Raw genomic sequence first — 18,646 nt, forward strand, 5'->3', positions numbered from 1 at the left:
TTGACGAACTTTCAGCTTTCTCTCTATGCATCTATGTTCTGAGCCTTTCTTAGTGTGGTGTCTTGCACATTTCTAAGGATATTCTTATCCTAAAGTATAGTTATTCTCATCCTGGATCACAAAAGCGATTTGAGGATTTCCAATATGTATTTCAAAAAACAAAACTCTTAATCCTAAATCTGACAAACAGCAAACTGCATGAGACCCACGTAATTCATATACTTCTATCATGAACCTAAAATAAACTTTGTTGAAAAAATTAACAGTTGAAAATTGAGGAATAAAAAGTCAACAAGTTATTGATGCATATTAGGAACATAGGTTGTCAGGCTTCTCAAACCACAAAGTGAAGAACGGGCTTCAGATGACACTAGGGGCGAGATGAGCAGCTGGATGTGGCCCTAGAGCGGGCACTGGCTGAGGTAGAAGTGCCAGCCCTGGCCGAGGCCGAAGTGCCAGCCCTGGCCGAGTCCGAAGGGCCAGCACTGGCCGAGGCAGACATGTCAGCCCTGGCTGCAGCCGAGGTGCCAGCCCTGGCCGAGGCCGAAGGGCCAGAACTGGCCGAGGCAGACATGTCAGCCCTGGCCGAGGCCGAAGGGCCAGCACTGGCCGAGGCAGACATATAAGGCCTGGCTGAGGCTGAAGTGCCAGCCCTGGCTGCAACATAAGTGCAAACTCTGGACAAGGCAGAAGGGCCAGCAGTGGCTGAGGCAGAAGGGCCAGCACTGGCTGAGGCAGAAGGGCCGGTCCCGGCTGCAGCTCCAGCTCCGGTGTTCTCTACCTCCTCTCTCGAAGCCTCCAAATAATGCGGCAGTAAGGCATCAGGGACCAAATGGTTGACCTTGGTCAAAAACTGCAGGACTTTCGTCTTGCAGGTTTCTGTGAGAGCTTTAGGACCCCACAGGAACTCATAGCGAGGGGGATTGCTGCCGGGCACCTGGTTGTATTCCAGATACTCTTCCCGCACCAGATCTTCTGTGATGAGCTTCCTGGTGTCTCCAAAGATGAAGTGACTTCTTCCATCATAGATACCCAGAATATTCAGGAACTTCCAGATCTCCTCCTCAGAGGTGCGATGGCCATTTAGGTAGATGACACCCAGCAGAGGCATCAGAAGACCATTCTTCGGCAGCCCCCAGTCACCTCTCATAGACTCACTGTCGCTGAGATCTAGGTTGCTCACCAGGGTATAGCAGTGACTGTTGGGCCTGACTTCCTTCAGCACCATGCCAAACACCATCTCCATGTGCTCAGAGGCCCTGCTGAGGATCTCAGGGAATTGCTCCCTGTACCTTCTATGGACAACTTTCAGCATTTCTGACCTCTTAATGAGCTCCCTCGTATTATACTTAAATAGCATGTACTGCACCAACATCTCTGCCTTCCAGGTCAGAAGATCTGTGTGAGAGCTCTCAGCAGCAGCTGAGGCCTGGGAGGAATTTTCCCCTTCCTGAACCTGGCCCTCGGCACCTACACCAGATCTCGAGCGTGCTGCGCGCCCGACACCAGATCTTTTGCGTACAGCACCTGCAGCAGCACTGGTGGTGCCTTGGGCTCCCTGAGGCTCCTTGGAGGTGCCAGCAGCAGACGAGCTTGAGGGACCGCTCTCTGAATCAGGAGGGGAGGAGGAGGTGGTCTCTTCTCCCCCAGATGTGGTAGCCTGATCATGAAGACCCTGGGTCTCAGCCCGGGCCTGGCGACGTTTCTCACGAGCACGGTGCTTACTCTTCTGCCCACGGGGCATGATGGCTGTGGTCAGGGACTGCAGGCAGGAGTCTGGGCCAATAGACAGGAGGTTGGGGCACCTGGAGGATGCAGAATGAGATGATATGAGCACCTTAAAACAGGGAGTTTCCACCTTGGTTTAATCAAAGTCCGCCTCTGCAGGTGTCCTTGAGGACACTGCCCTAGGAACCAACAAGGCTCCTGTTTCCTGGTCAGCCTGTCCCCTGAGAATCCCAGAGGAAGAACAGAGGCCTTACTTTTCCTCTGCGTCCTCTCAGCCCTGCTTTGGATTTACTGAGGTGACAGCAGGTGCTGGCAGTGGGGTCCTCTCAGCTCATCTTCAGTATTATCACATCAAGTCCTGGCGGAGCATGGGCACCCTTCCCTCTGATACTCTGATGAAGACACTTTAGACCTCCACATGATTCAGAAGCAAGTGAAGGGCTGCCTCAGTCCACCTCTCTCCCAGGGGATACTCAGTGCTGAGAGCTCAGTAGGGTCTTTTCTATCCTGAGTTCACTGGGATCATCATTCATGGTCCTTACTTTGGTTCCTTAACACGCTGGGCACTATTCTCCATTTGCTGACTGGTGGCTGCACCTTCAGACTAGACATTTCCCCTCCCCTAGACTTGGCATAAACAGTAAAGCAGATGTTCAAACTCACAGCCCATCCCTGAGATTTCCTGGGTTGAAATCCAAGGGTTGGGATGGATGCTCTGAGTCCTCACTCAGGTTCCTCAACTGAGCGCCTGGTAGAGAACCTCCTCTTTCTCCTGAACTGATACCTGTCTGATAGTAAAAGCAAACCACCCTGTGTCCCAACAGGAGGAAGTGAAGATGACCTCATCTTACCAAACATGGTCTCCTAAGAATGGAAGCTGTTGCAGGCAGGTTGATGTCCCTGTGGTCCCATCCAAGATCCCAATTCAAAGTTAAAATTTTTTTAGCTTCTCTTCTTCTCTATGTCTTTTTTTAAAATACATTTATTTTTAATGGAAGTATATCTTTACAATATTGTGTTGTCTTATGCCCCACATTAATATGAATCAGCCATAGGTATACTATATGTCCCCTCCCTCTTGAAACTCTCTCCCACCTCCCACCCCATTCCACCCTTCTTAAGCTGTCAGAGCACTGGCTTTGAGCTCCCTGAGTCATAAAACTAATTCCCACTGGTTATCTGTTTTCCATATGGTAATATGTACGTTTTCAATGTTACTCTCTCAATCTGCCCCTCCCTCTCCTTCCCCCACTGTGTCCACGAGTGTGTTCTCTAGGTCTGCATCTCCAGGCTGCCCTGCAAATAGGTTCATCAGTACCATCTTTCTGGATTCCATATAAATGCATTAATATATGATATTGGCTTTCCTCTTTCTGACTTAATTCACTGTGCATAAAAAAACTAGGAATAAAATTACCACATGAGCCAACAGTACAAATACGGGGCATATATCCTGAGGAAACTAACTGAAAAAAACACTTGGACTCAAATGTTCACTGCAGCACTATTTACAATACCCAGGACATGGAAGTAACCAAGGTCTACATTTGATTGATGACAGGGTCTAAGAGTTCTCCCTCTGCTGACAACTCCTTAGCCCACAGTGGGGACCGACATGAATTCTTGAGGTCTGCCACAGATGACGACAGGGAGGATTTGGTCTGAATGATGTGGTGTGGAACATCCCCACAGCCCCCGAGGTTCTCACCATGACTCCTTGCAAATCTGAATTGCCAACCTGAGGCTGCCCCCTTTGACCTGGTCACTCACTTCCCTTAGATGTCCCGGGAAGTGTCATGTCAAACGCCCGATTCTCCCAGGCCTGAAAACAGGGCTGGCGCTTTATGCGGCCCCGTTTCTTACGGAACTGGCCCCCATCCTCACTCAGCGTCACAACCATGAATCATGTTGGGGACTAGCTCCCTTTGTTGAACTGGGTTTATTCTGTTAGAGCAAGGCTCTCACTCCCCCAAACCAGCTCCAGTGGACACCAGGGGGCACCACAGTTGGCCAGCTCTACCCCGGGCCTCCTAGCGCCCAGTATAGGGGAGTCACTGTGTGGCCTCCTTGCGGTGTCGAAGTCTGCTCATCAGCCCTCAGGGCCGTTATCTAGGTCCTAGACCTCCTCCGGGGTAGAATCCGGGCCTACCCCCACAGACCAACACCTTAGCCTGAGACACTGTAGACCACATTCAGCCGATAGCACTGAGGGGCCCACAAGAGCCATATCACAGGGGTGGGATGTGGATGGGTCACTTTTATTACTGGGAGGGTTGGGAAGTCCGTTCAGCTCCATTCAGGTCCTCACCTTGGTTCCGGACGAGTCCTGGACACTAAGTTTCCGCCAAACGGTCGCTGCGGCTACCCGTCGAGCTTCTCGCCGTCGAAGCGGAAGTGGAGGGGGGCTGCGTAAGGTCCTACGTGAGGTCGCCCAGGGACATCGGCAGGGGCAGCGTGCTACGGGAACCCCGGTAGCTCAATATTCATCCGTCCCTGGATTCTCTCTCAGGGTCCTCCGGGTGCAGTTTATCAGAGCCCTGAACGCCTCCATCTAAGAATCCAAGTCCTACACCCCAAAACAAAGCCCTCGCCTTCCCAAGTCCCTAGTGGAGGGAATCAGGGCACTGCTCTGAGAATCTCTGCTTGTCAGGAGGGGAGCCACTCTGTAAGCCTCCCTCTTTGGGGAGAGATCCTCTCATTAGCACTGATCCTCCTCACCTTAAGTCCGGTTATGGTCAAGATGACACCCCTCTGCAGATCTGGGGCCCTATCCCGCTAGAGAAGGCCATGCCCTCCCTGAGATCACACAGGTGGAATGAGGGGACCACTCAGAAGTAGGTCCTCTGGGTCTCTCAGAGCTAAGAATTTACAGAATGTTGTTTGGCTCCCTCTCCAGGGGTCCCCTCTAACACTCAGCATTGTCATCTGAGGTCCTGCTTGCGCTCAGGTTCATCCACCCACAAAACTAGGCTAATCCTATTAGACAGAGGCCTCACCTCAATGAGAATTTCCAGACTGAAATCAACCTGACATCTGTGCCCTGAGCTTCCTGGGGAGCACAGCTACAGATTTTCCAGGGCCTCCTTTGATGCAGTGTGTGCTACTGTGAGTCCACTTTCACGTCCTCACATTGACATGTGACGAACCCTGTAACTCCACTCTCTGCTTTATGGAGCAGCTTGTCTTACATCAAGGTCCTAGTCTCCTTAAGAATTCCAAGTTGGAAGTCAGGGTGACCCTCGTGATCGTAGTCTATAAGGGCCTCCGAAAACAGGCAGTGGGGATGCAACTCGAGTCCTTCTGGATTCCTCTTGTTCAGCATCCTCACTACATCTACCACAGCCTGGGACTGCTCCTTCTACTGATGTAAGATACCTCTTTGGGTGACCACTATAATCAGGAGTCCCTGTCTCTGCAGTCCTCTTTCGTGGAGTTCCGATATCAGCTTCTGTCACTTGATTAAAGGCTTCCTGGGAAATGCATATTCCTACAAACACTTAAGCAGTTATCCTCTAGGAAATCTTGGAGAAAATGGGTCTCAGTCCCTAAAGTGATGTAAGATTAGGAAAATGCAGCAGAAATCAAGGAACTCAGGACAGGTGTTATGCTGTCAGAGAAAAAGAGCTCATATATTCCGTCTCTTCAGCTAGATTTTGGGTGTGTGCTTAGTTGCTTAGTCATGTCTTACTCTCTGCAACCCCATGGACTGTAGCCTGACAGGCTCCTCTCTCCATGGGAATTCTCCAGGCAAGAATCCTGGAGTGAGTTTCTCCCCTCCAGGGGATGTACCAAACCCAGGAATCAAACCCAGGACTCCCACATTGCAGGTGGATTCTTTACTTTCTGAGCCACCAGATTTAGGGTAGTTCTAAAATCTTTACTTTCAGGACCCTCCTGTTGGTCCACTGGTTAAGCCTATGTACTCGCAATGCAGGGGGCACAGGTTCGATCCCTGGTCAGGTAATTGGATCCCACATACCAGAACTAAGAGCTCATGTGCCACAACTAACACTTTCACATGCCACAACTAAAGAGCCTGCATGTGGCAACAAAGATCCTGAGTGGCACAGCTAAGACTCAGAGCAGCCAAAAATAAATACTTTTAATTAAAAAAATTAAGTATTTACTTTCTACATAGAAGGATAGCACCTGATAATCTTGTAAGCCCTTGATGACTTGAGGGTGTCTGAATTTGCACCTACAGATGACCATATGGTTACAGAGCATTATCTATTTCTCTCCTTTTTCTCTATAATTATTTTGGTTATGTGCTATGTGGCAATATTGATGGTAAGAGAGTTTTGGGGGAGAGTGGATACATGTATATGTAAGGGTGAATCCCTTCCCTGTTCATCTGAAACTGTTACAATATTGTTAATCGGTTACCCCCTAGCAAAAAATAAAAGTTCAAATTATAAAAGACGAAACTGTGCTTCCAGTGCAAGGGGTATGAGTTCAATCCCTGGTTGTGGAATTAAGATCCCATGTTTCAAGGGCCGTTCCTAAGACGGCAGAGGAATAGGACGAGGAGACCACTTTCTCCCCCACAAATTCATTGACAGAGCATTTGAATGCTGAACAAAAGGAGGAAGGACAGAATATAAAAGATAAAAAGAGAGACAAAAGAGGTAGGGACGGAGATCCATCCCAGGAAGGGAGTCTTAAAAAAGAGAGAAGTTTCTGAACACCAGGAAACACTCTCACTGGCGGGTCTGTGGCGAGCCTAGGAATCTCACAGGGCAACATAACTGGGAGGAACAATAAATAAATACATAAATAATGAAAACCCACAGATTACGTGCCTAACGGCAACTCCCAGCAGAGCAACAGCCCAGACCCTTGCATCTGCCACTAGAAAGCAGAGGCTGGGAGGCGTGGCCTGCATTGCTTAGGATAAGGACCCTGGCCCTGAATGCCCTGAAGGAACTAACTTGAGATAGCAACCCAGACTGTGGGATAGCTATCCTGGGAAAAGCCCTAACCTAAGACACTGCCAGGCCCGCTCACAGAGCAAAAGACTGAGCAGAGCTAGCCGGCTGTGGACTGGCCCATTCCCCGCTGCAGACAGACAGGCGAGGACAGCCACAGCCAGAAGGGGGCAATCCTGGCTTGCCCAGAAGGCAGCTCCAGAGAGGCATCCTCTACCAAACTGCAAGCAGGCTTCATTGTTAACCAAGACTTCTTGGGATTCTGGATGGCTGACATCCGCCAGGAGGGTCACAGCCAGAGATCAGCTTCCCAGAAGAGACACATGGCACACCTGAGAATACGTGCCCATTGTACACGCAGAAAACCGAGCGGCTGGGACTGGGGAGGTGGTAAGATTCAGCCTCCAACTCAGGGCGACTGTGCTCGCCAAGCACCTGGTCACCTGAACTGCTCAGACCTGGGACAGGCACAAAACGCAGGCCCAACCAAGTCTGTGCCTTTGTGGAGTACCTAAGAACCTGAACCTGAGAGGCTTAGACCTGGGAAGTGCACGCAACCCAGGCCCCGCCTCAGATAGTTTCTGGCAGAGCAACCTAGAGCCTGAGCAGTGTAGACTGGGAAAGCACACACGCTGTGAGCGGGGCAAACCCAGTGTGGCCGAGACACTGCGAGCACTCCCTGCAAACATTTGCTTGCAGTGTTCCTCCCTCCCCACAGCACGACTGAACAAGTGAGCCTAAAATAAGTGACCACCACCGCCCCCTTGTGTCTTGTGGAAATTAGACACTGAAGAGACCAGCAAACAGAAGAAGCTAAAATAAACAGAGGAAACCGCCTTGGAAGTGACAGGTGCAACAGATGAAAACCCTGTAGTTAGCACTGACTACATAGGAAGGGGCCTTTAGATCTTGAGAAGTATAAGCTGGATCAAGGAACTATCTGAAAATGAACTGACCCCACACTGTCCACAACAGCTGGACAGAAAGTCCTAGATATATTTTTACTATTATAATTTTTCAATTAATTTGTTAAAAATTTTAATCCTCTATTACTCCTTTAATTTTCATTTTTATAACCTACTATTACCTTGCAAAAAAAGACCCTCTTTTTAAAGCAAACTTCATATATATATATTATAAATTTTGTAACTTTGTTTTGCTTTTTTAATATTGTATTTTTGAGACTCTAACTTCTACTCTAGATTTTTAATCTTTGCTTTTTCGTATTTGTTATCAATTTTGTACCTTTAAGAACCCAATCTTCGGTACCCATTTTTACTTGGGAGCGAGAATACAGGCTTGACTGCTCTCTCCCACTTTGGACTCTCATCTGCGATCCCAGAGATGGCAGCCCACCAGTCTCCCCCTGGGATTCTCCAGGCAAGAACACTGGAGTGGGTTGCCATTTCCTTCTCCAATGCATGAAAGTGAAAAGTGAAAGTGAAGTCGTTTCCAACTCTTAGCGACCCCATGGACTGCAGCCTAACAGGCTTATCCGTCCATGGGATTTTCCAGGCAAGAGTACTGGAGTGGGTTGCCATTGCCTTCACCAATACAGTATACTAACGCATATATATGGAATTTAGAAAGATGGTAACAGTAACCCTATATGTGAGATAGCAAAAGAGACACAGATGTACAGAACAGTCTTTTGGACTCTGTGGGAGAGGCGAGGGTGGGATGATTTGGGAGAATGACATTGAAACCTGTATATTATCATATGTGTCCAGGTTCGATGCATGAGACAGGGTGCTCAGGACTGGTGCACTGGGATGACCCAGAGGGATGGGATGGGGAGGGAGGTGGGAGGGGGGGTTCAGGATGGGGAACTCATGTACACCCATGGCTTATTCATGTCAATGTTTGGCAAAACCACTACAATATTGTAAAGTAACTAGCTGCCAAATAAATAAATTTATATTAAAAAAAAAGATCCCATGTTTCACATAGCAATCAATCAATCAACAAAATACCATCATAGGAAAAAGTGATGGGGATCCATGAAAGAAATAATTGATAACTTAGATTTCATTCCTTTTAAATGTCTGCTCTGTAAAAATATACCATCAAGAGAACAAAAAGATGAGCCATAGTCTGGGAGAAAATATTAGCAAAAGACGTATCAGATGAAGATTCTAACCTAAAATATACAAAGAACTCTTAAAATTAATAAGAAGAAAACTAACATCTAATAAAATATGGACAAAAGATATGAATAGAGACCTCCACAAGGAAGATACACAGATGTCAACAAGCATATGAAAAGATGCTCCAAATCATATACCATTCAGTTCAGGTCAGTTCAGTCACTCAGTCGTGTATGACTCTTTGCGACCCAGAAATCGCAGCATGCCAGGCCTCCCTGTCCATCACCATCTCCTGGAGTTCACTCAGACTCACGTCCATTGAGACAGTGATGCCATCCAGCCATCTCATCCTCTGTCGTCCCCTTCTCCTCCTGCCCCCAATCCCTCCCAGCATCAGAGTCTTTTCCAATGAGCCAACTCTTCACATGAGGTGGCCAAAGTACTGGAGTTTCAGCTCCAGCATCATTCCTTCCAAAGAAATCCCAGGGCTGATCTCCTTCAGAATGGACTGGTTGGATCTCCTTGCAGTCCAAGGGACTCTCAAGAGTCTTCTCCAACACCACAGTTCAAAAGCATCAGTTCTTTGGTGCTCAGCCTTCTTCACAGTCCAACTCTCACATCCATACATAACCACAGGAAAAACCATAGCCTTGACTAGACGGACCTTAGTCAGCAAGGTAATGTCTCTGCTTTTGAATATACTATCTAGGTTGGTCATAACTTTTCTTCCAAGGAGTAAGTGTCTTTTAATTTCATGGCTGCAATCACCATCTGCAGTGATTTCGGAGCCCAAAAAAATAAAGTCTGCCACTGTTTCCACTGTTTCCCCATCTATTTCCCATGAAGTGATGGGACCGGATGCCATGATCTTCGTTTTCTGAACGCTGAGCTTTAAGCCAACTTTTTCACTCTCCTCTTTCATCAAGAGGCTTTTTAGTTCCTCTTCACTTTCTGCCATAAGGGTGGTGTCATCTGCATATCTGAGGTTATTGATATTTCTCCCTGCAATCTTGATTCCAGCTTGTGTTTCTTCCAGTCCAGCGTTTCTCATGATGTACTCTGCATATAAGTTAAAAAAGAGATGGCAAGAATACACAGAAGAACTGTACAAAAAAGATCGTCACAACCCAGATAATCATGATGGTGTGATCACTCATCTAGAGCCAGACATCCTGGAATGTGAAGTCAAGTGGGCTTTAGAAAGCATCACTATGAACAAAGCTAGTGGAGGTGATGGAATTCCAGTAGAGCTATTTCAAATCCTGAAAGATGATGCCGTGAAAGTGCTGCACTCAATATGCCAGCAAATTTGGAAAACTCAGCAGTGGCCACAGGACTGGAAAAGGTCAGTTTTCATTCCAATCACAAAGAAAGGCAATGCCAAAGAATACTCAAACTACCGCACAATTGCACTCATCTCACACGCTAGTAAAGTAATGCTCAAAATTCTCCAAGCCAGGCTTCAGCAATACGTGAACCGTGACCTTCCTGATGTTCAAGCTGGTTTCAGAAAAGGCAGAGGAACCAGAGATCAAATTGCCAACATCCTCTGGATCATGGAAAAAGCAAGAGAGTTCCAGAAAAACATCTATTTCTGCTTTATTGACTATGCCAAAGCCTTTGACTGTGTGGATCACAATAAACTGTGGGAAATTCTGAAAGAGATGGGAATAGCAGACCACCTGACCTGCCTCTTGAGAAATCTGTATGCAGGCCAGGAAGCAACAGTTAGAACTGGACATGGAACAACAGACTGATTTCAAATAGGAAAAGGAGTACGTCAAGGCTGTATATTGTCACCCTGCTTATTTAACTTATATGCAGAGTACATTAGGGAACTGCAAATTAAAAAGAAAAAAAACAAGCAGATATCACAATATACCTTTTAGAATGACCATCATCCAAAGGACTGAAACACCAAATGGTGGTAAGGATGTGAATCAACAAGAATTCTCATTCCTTGGTGGTGGTGATGCAAAACGGGAGAACCACTGTGGAAGACAGTCTGCAAGTTTCTTAGTAAACTATACATATTCAACACTGCTGGTAGGAATACAAATTGGTACACCCACTATGGAAAACAGTATTGAGGTTCCTCAGAAAATAAAAAATAACACATAATATTCTCTGCAATTCCACTACTATCCAAAGGAGTTGAAATCAGGACCTTGAAGAGAACTCTGCACTCCCATGTTCATTGCAGCACTACTCACAATAGCCAAGAGAGGGAAGAAGCCTAAGTGTCCAGGGACAGATGAATGGATAAAGAAGATGTAAATATACATACAATGGAATATCATTCAGCCTTAAAAAGAAGCTAACCTCTCCAGTTATGACAGCATGGATATAACTAGAGGACTTTATGCTACAGTGAAATAAGCCAGACACAGAAGGACAAATACTACATGTCATTTATATGAGCAATCTATAATGGTCAAAGTCAAAGAAGCAGAGAATAGAGTGGTGGTTGCCGGAGGCTATGGGAGGGTGGATGGGAAGGAACTGTAGACTTAGAAAACATTCACAACCTAAAAGTTAACAGTGTTGTTCTATTTGGTAGAAACGTTTAGGACTTCTACCCAGGAGGCAGCATCTCGAGTAACCCTGAGAGTTCGAACTGCTCTGGGGAAGGGAGGGGAGGAACCAGGTCATATAGAAGTTTTACAACAAAGGGCAGGTAGTCTGAATGTCAAAAGATTATCATAAATGAAGGAAAACCAGATAACCCAAGTTAAGGAGTTTAGCGCTTCTGCTTGTATGGGAAGATGCAAGAATCTGGGCCACTGAAATCATTTTTTGATATCCACCTCACCTATCTGTATCCTGTAGTTTTACATCTTGTGTTCCCTCAAGGCTCACCATCTGTGGGGGCTGCAGCTGTTGAAAACTGACAATGTTTATTCACTGATATGGCAGGCAGTATTCCAATTCTCAGTATTAATCAAAAGTTACAAAGTTTAATTATACAAAATGAGTAAGTTCTGGGAAACTGCTATATAATACAGAGCCTATACTTAAGAATACTATATCGTACACTCTCTAAGAGGGCAAATACTATGGTCAGTGTTCTTATCACACACAGAACACAGAAAAGGTGAGAAGGCAACTGTTAGAATGGCCATGATCAAAAAATCTAAGAACAATAAATGCTGGAGAAGGTGTACAGAAAAGAGAACATTCTTGCATTGTTGGTGGGAATGTAAATTGATACAGCCACTATGGAGAACAGTATAGAAATTCCTCAAAAATTAGGAATAAAACTACCACATGATCTAACAATCCCACTATTGGGCATATACCCTTAAGAAGCCATAGCTGAATAAGACACATGTACTCCAATGTTAACTGCAGCACTATTTACAACAGCTAGGACGTGGAAGCCACTTACATGTCCACTGATAGATGAATGGATGAAGAAGCTGTGGTACATGTATATACAACAGAAAACTACTAAGCAATAAAAAGGAACACCTTTGGGTCAGTTCTAATGTGCTGGATGAACCTAGAGCCAATTATACAGAGTGAAGTAAGTCAGAAGGAGAAATGTAAATATCGTATACTGACGCATACCTATGGAATCTTGAGAGATGGTACTGATGAATGTATTTGCAGGTCAGGAATGGAGATGCAGATGTAGAGCTCAAACCACTGCTCTGTGATAACCAAGGGGGTGGGAAGGAGTGGGAGGTGGGAGGGAGGTTCCAGTGGATGGGGAAATATGTATACCTATGGTTGATTCGTGTTGATGTATGGCAGAAACCAACACAATATTGTAAAGCAATGAAAAATAAACTTTAACAAGGGTGAGAGGGAAATTTTGGAGGTAATGGGTATGTTTATGGCATAAACTGCAGTGGTAGTTTCACAGCAGACTTAACTCCAAACTCATCCATTTGTATACATTAAATATGTACAGGTTATTGTATGTCAATCATACCTTAATAAATTGCTTTTTTTTTTTTAAACAAACTAAACAAATTCTTGGGCTTCCAAGGTGGCTCAATGGTAAAGAATCCATCTGCATTGCAGGAGACATGGGTTTGATCCCTGAGTTAGGAAGATCCCCTGGCAAAGGAAACGGTAACCCACTCCAGTATTCATGCCTAGGAAATCCCATGGGTAGAGGAGCCTGGTGGGCTATAGTCCATGAGGTTGCAAAGAGTCGGACATGACTGAGCGACTGAACAACAAACATACTCTCACCCTACGATTTAGTGGTCATGCTCCTTGGTGTTTAGCCAGACGAGCTGGAAACTTACATCCACACAAAACCTGCATGCAGTTCTTTACAGCAGCTTAACTCATATTTTCCAAAACTTAAAAAAAGCAACAATGTGGTCCTTTAGCAGGTAACAGGATAAGTATTGGAATACTGTTCAGTGCTAAAAATGAATAAGTTTCCAAACCCTGAAGAGACATGGAGGAACGTTTGATGTGTATTACTAAGTGATAGAAACTAATGTGCAAAGGCTACACACTGCATGATTCCAACTACATGACTCCTGGAAAAAAGCAAAAGTATTGAAACAGTAAAAAGACCAATGGTTGCCTGGGACTGGGTGGGGATGGGCAGAGGGAGGGATGCACAGAGCACAGAGAGGTTTTGCTGTTGTCAAACTGCTTTGTATGACCCTATAGAGGTGGGTGCTGTTGTTTAGTCGCTCAGTCATGTCCGATTTTTGTGACCTCACAGATTGTAGCCTGACAGACTCCTCTGATTATGGGATTTCTCAGGCAAGAACACTTGGGTGAGTTCCCTCTGTCTTCTCCAGGGGAACTGCCCATCCAGGGATTGAACCCGTGTCTCCTGCATGGGCAGATGGATTCTCTACCACTGACTCACCAGAGAAGCCCATAAGGCTGGATACAAGTCATCATCCATTTGTCTATACTCACAGAGGGTACAATACCAAATAAAGAAGCTAATGTAAGTAAGTGTGCTAATGATATATCAATGTAGCTTCCTAGATTGTAGCAAACGGCCTACTCTGCTGGGGACATTGACAGTAGGGGAGGCTGTGCATGTGTCCAGGAGGAAGATAGATGGGAACTCTCCATACTTTCTGCTCCATTTTGCTGTCACTCTAAGACTGCTTAAAAAAGTAAGCTTAAAAAACTAATGGGGCTGGGGTGGTGGCTCAGCCCCATACCCTTCCCTGGGGATTGCAGTCTTGAGTGCAGGGCCAGTCCCTCTTACCCCTCTATCCAAAAGGGGGTGAGCCCCTCAGTCCTCATTCAGTTTGCTTGATCTGGATGCTGGCAGGGCCTGAGGGCTCCACTCATTTAGGGTCTGAGAACATTTCCTGAGATCCAAAAGGATGTGAGGGTGGTATCCCTGGACCACACTTGCCATGCCATGAGTGACAACTGCATCAGGCAGGTTGAGAACGCATATGATGGTGATCCCACTGGGGGTGCTGACTCCATACCCTAAATCTGACTCAGGTGAAGGCCTAAGAGTTCCCCCTCTGCTGACCTGAGACCTCCGCCTCAAATCAAGCTCATCACTTTTCTGTTACCCCTGAGAAGGACATGAGGCCATCTCTTTCTGACATTTACAAGGATCTTCCACGGCAACAGGGAGGATTCCGTGAGGTCTCTGCTGATATGGGCTTGGCAGGGCTGCTCTCCTTCCTCTGGGCACACCTTAGAAATATTTCTCTCTACTGACCTGAGCCGCCCAAACTCGCATAAAGGTCTGCTGACCTGGGCACCCTCCAAGGCGGGAGTCACAAGTCCCCGAGAACTTTGAATATTAAGTGAGTGATTGCTCAGGCTGAGGACTTTGCCTGGGGCATGTTGCCCTCCCTCAGCCCTCCTATAAGGGCCTCTTCCTCCTGGCTCCTGTTTCTTTATTAAAAGTCTTCCTGGGCAAGGCCACAGCCTGGCAACCTCTTGACCCATTAGCCTATTGAAAGCCTTTCAGAGACTGGGTCCCAGGAGTGATGTGAAACAGGGAAGTTGTAAGGCAAGGCAGGATGGATGTCTTGACAAAGGATAAAACACCTTCATCTACCCCTTCTCTTTACTAGCCACACTTCAAATTTTATGTGACTTCTCTTTGAAAAGTTTTAACTTCCAAATGGAAGGGGCTATCCAGCATGATTTCCTGGGCCCCTGATCATTTGGGTTCTCTGACTTTGGATATGTAGATGACTATATTGTCACTAAATATTACCTTTCTCTGCTTTATTCAGACTTCTCAATTATTTTGATATGCTTATTGCTGTGGTTACATATTTCCATCCAGTGTTTTGGGCACAAAGATCTTCTTTTTATCACCTGACATCCATATTGGACCAGTCGATAAGAAGTATGGCAAATGAAGGAACACAAAGTTGGCCTCAGGCTAGGAGGAATGGCAAAGTGTGGGCCTCAGACTTATTTAGGCCAGGAGTCTACTTCCAACCCTGTCATTTAAGATCTGTGTCAAACTGAATACCTTACCAAACTCTGCGAGTCTCAATTTCTTCATCTATGAAATGGGTTTCAGAAGGTCTGTCTTGGGGACTGACAATAATGCCTGTAAAATGCCTGGCCCATTGCCTGGCCTGTCCTGAGATTGTCAAGGATGCCAGTCCTTACTGTGATCAATCTGTCCCCAGGTATTCAAACCACTACACTGTGATTCAATTTTTTCAACCCAGGAGATGTCAAAGAATAAGCAGGGGTCTAGGGCAAAGAACACTCTATCAGAAAATTCCTGGTTAGCAAGGAAAACTAGCATATCCCAGTTAACAGTATGCCACTGAAGGTCACCATGAGGTAGACATCCTCAGTGGATGTAACACAAAGTTCCAAAATGTTTCAAGGCCCCTAACTTACCTATCTCTCACTTGCCCTTTTTTTATAAACCATTCCCACGTTCATTCATTTAACCACCCACAAGTGTTTATTCCTTCCCTATTGTTTGCTAAAATACAGTCAATATAACTTGATTTGAATTATTATTATTGTTTTTTTAGTGGCATGGGCTCTGGTTTCCCCACCGAGGGCAGAGTGCACCAGTCCAGTGGCTTCAAGGCATCATCCCACCGCAGGGGAGTGCCACCCTGATTTCTGGGAAACTCCATAGACAGAAGACAACATGAAAAAACATCTAATCTGCACAGTGTTTACCCGTACTGGAACATGGGCACAGGACACATTCCATGCCGGCTTCACATGATTTCTCTTTGATTTACTCACAATCCCAAAGCACAGGCAGACTCAGAAAATACTGCAACTTAGGTTTCCAACACCAAAGGAAAGTCAATATCACAATTGTGTCACAAGTAATTTTTGGTTTCCCAGTGTTTTCATAAAATTTATTTTTACACTATACCGTAGGCTATTAAGTGGGCATAGCATTATGTCTCAGAACTATATAGATATCTTAAATAAAAACATATCTTTGCTAAAAAAATGCTAATCATTATCTGAGCCTTCAGTGAGTCCATCTTTTTTGCTGCTGAGGGTGTGAACATTGCAAGAGGTATCAAAATGTGATACACAGACATGAAGTGAGCAAACGGTATTGGAAAGATGGAGCCGAAACACTTGCTGGAAGCAAGGTTGACTAACACAAACTTTAAATTTATTAAAGAAAAAGAAAAAAGAAAAAGAAAACAGTATCTGTGAAATACAATAAAGCAAAGTGTGACAGAGTGAAGTGTGCCTGTAACTGTTAAGGGCAGTTTCCCATCCCAGGCTTCGTCTTTAAACTATGCGGCCCACCACGTGGGAACCTGGTCCCTGGTCACGATTACCGCAGCCTCATCCAGCCTGCCATGCACGCAACTTATAATTCCTTCCCACTGAAGGACTTCCATTTTCCCAAGGCCCACCACTACCTTGCATCAGGGAATTCACATTTGACTGCTGTCATGTCACCATTTCCTCTACATGACAGCTGCCTCCCGACTCTGTAACTTTATGGCCAGTGGCTAGATCTTTATCTCAGCTCTCCAAGTACTAGCATAGAGTTTTCTATGAGCAGAGGCTCAGTTCATGTTTGGGGAATAAATGAGCCTGTGAGCATGAGGTTGACATTATTAGAATTTATTTCAACACTTTGAATTAACCAGGCATATACCGTTGCTTATAATTTTCTAAAACACAGAGAATAAGGGATGAGGGAACCAAATACTGACCATCTTCCTTTTCCTCTAGTTCTTGATCCCACATATTTTACTACTTTTTTGTATTTTCAAGGAAATAACATATTGCAATGCCATGTTATCTTTCACTGGCTTACTAAATAAGATGGAAGCTTCCCCATTTGCTTTACACAACAGAAAAACTCTTATCCTTAAGACCAACAAAAAATGGTTAAGTGTGACTGATGAATTTGTACACATATATGCTAGATAAGCTTTCATTTAGGAGCAACATTTGAAAAGTAGCAAGAACATAAAAACACAGGTTTATCTCTCAATTCCCCATACAGAACAGCAACACCAAGGTATTTTACACTGTGAACCCTCGGTGAGGTCCAGTCCTATACGACTTGGAACACTGACTACTCTCTTGAGCCACAAAGTGCAGAATTTGCCTCAGCTTCACTAGGTGTGGAAGGAACTGCTGGAGGAACACTGGGACATCCGTTGGCTTGGGCCCTCTCTTCCTCATCTTTCAAAGCCTCTTCATACCAAAAGTGGAAGGCACCGGGATCCAAACGGTTAATCCTGGCCAGGAACTCCAGGACTCTCATCTTGCTTGTTTCAGCGTGTGCTCTCGGACCCCACAGGAACTCATAGCATGCTGGATCGCTGCCCGGCACTTGCCGATATTCCAAATACTTCAGCTGCACCAAATCTTGGGTGATGAGCTTCTTGGGCTCCCCAAATATGAAGTGCCTCTTCCCAGCATGGATACTCATCTTACTCAGGAAATCCCAGATGTATTCCTCTGTGGCGCAGTTGCCCTTCATGAAGATCACACCCAGGAGATTCATCAGGAGACCGGTCTTGGGAAAACCCCTGCCACGGTGCACGATCCCATTGCGGGGGAGACTCATCTTGCTGACAAGGACATAAGAATGCTTGGCAGTGTTGTCTTTCTTCATGTCAATACCAAATACCACCTCCATGCTGTCAGAAGCTCTTTTGAGGATCCTGAGGAATCGGTTGTGGTACTTTTTATCAATAATCTTCAGCATATTCACTTTCCTAATGGGCTTTCTCGTCTTATACATGCGTAACAGGAACTGCACCAACAGATTTATCGGCCTGGTTAGTGAGTGTTTTCCAGACCGCACATTGGAGACAGGGGCCTGAGAGGAATTGTGTGTTTTCCCAATTTCCCCAAGGGGTCTTTTGGATGATCTTGTGGGAGAAACACTTGCAGGCACAGGGGTGGCGGTCAGGGCCCCCTGAGGATGCTTGAGATGGTTACCAGACCTAGCACCGGACCTTCCCTTAGCATCAACCCCGGGACCAGGATTGGAGGAAGAAGAGAGTGCTTCCATCGTGGTGGCAGTGACCTGAGCACCCCTCAGATCCTGGGTGCCATGCTGAGCCTGGCGGCGTTTGTCACAGGTGTGGAGCTTACCCTTCTTACCCCAAGGCATGGTGACTGTCATCAGGGACAACAGGCAGGAGTGCAGGTAGAACAGCACGTGATCTGGGCAGAGAGGAGAGAGGGTGAAAGGGTGTGAGCAGCTGTGGCAGGGAGGCACCAATTTACTTTTAAGAAGGCCCACTCTGCAGGTTTCCACATGGGCACTGCTCTGTGAACGCAAAGGACTCCCGTTCTGATCGCTCTGTCCTATGAAAACTCTGTCAAAATAATTAAGGTGAGACTCAGGCTTCAGCCTGCCAGCCCTGCCTGCTGCCTCCTGAGGCTGAGGAGCAGTGGGCCAGTCTAGTCCTTCTGGACAGCACCCTCCATTCTGGAGGGTGGGGGGTCCTCTCAGTTCATATT

At 46.1% G+C, this 18,646-nt stretch overlaps 2 protein-coding genes across 2 annotated transcripts; both read right to left on the reverse strand.

The window, feature by feature from the left end:
- Window positions 1-370: 370 nt before the first annotated feature.
- LOC128070326 (melanoma-associated antigen B2-like) lies at window positions 371-1,744 on the reverse strand. The gene is made up of 2 exons (XM_052663631.1): window positions 684-1,744; window positions 371-581 (listed from the first exon to the last, which is right to left on the reverse strand). Exons 1-2 carry the CDS (start codon window positions 1,742-1,744, stop codon window positions 371-373), a joined length of 1,272 nt encoding a protein of 423 aa, XP_052519591.1.
- Window positions 1,745-17,243: 15,499 nt separating this feature from the next.
- LOC128069626 (melanoma-associated antigen B3-like) lies at window positions 17,244-18,293 on the reverse strand. The gene has a single exon (XM_052662749.1). It carries the CDS (start codon window positions 18,291-18,293, stop codon window positions 17,244-17,246), a length of 1,050 nt encoding a protein of 349 aa, XP_052518709.1.
- Window positions 18,294-18,646: the final 353 nt, after the last annotated feature.

This window comes from Budorcas taxicolor, chromosome X, assembly GCF_023091745.1.
Source record: "Budorcas taxicolor isolate Tak-1 chromosome X, Takin1.1, whole genome shotgun sequence".
NCBI classification, from domain to species: Eukaryota; Metazoa; Chordata; class Mammalia; order Artiodactyla; family Bovidae; genus Budorcas; species Budorcas taxicolor.

Bases quoted from the DNA above. Each gene is read 5' to 3' on its own strand.
- LOC128070326 (XM_052663631.1), bottom strand. From the start codon at position 1,744: ATGCCCCGTGGGCAGAAGAGTAAGCACCGTGCTCGTGAGAAACGTCGC. The intron at 582-683 runs GTCCAGAGTTTG...GGCCTCGGCCAG, and splicing joins ACTGCTGGCCCTTCTGCCTT to GGCTGACATGTCTGCCTCGG.
- LOC128069626 (XM_052662749.1), bottom strand. From the start codon at position 18,293: ATGCCTTGGGGTAAGAAGGGTAAGCTCCACACCTGTGACAAACGCCGC.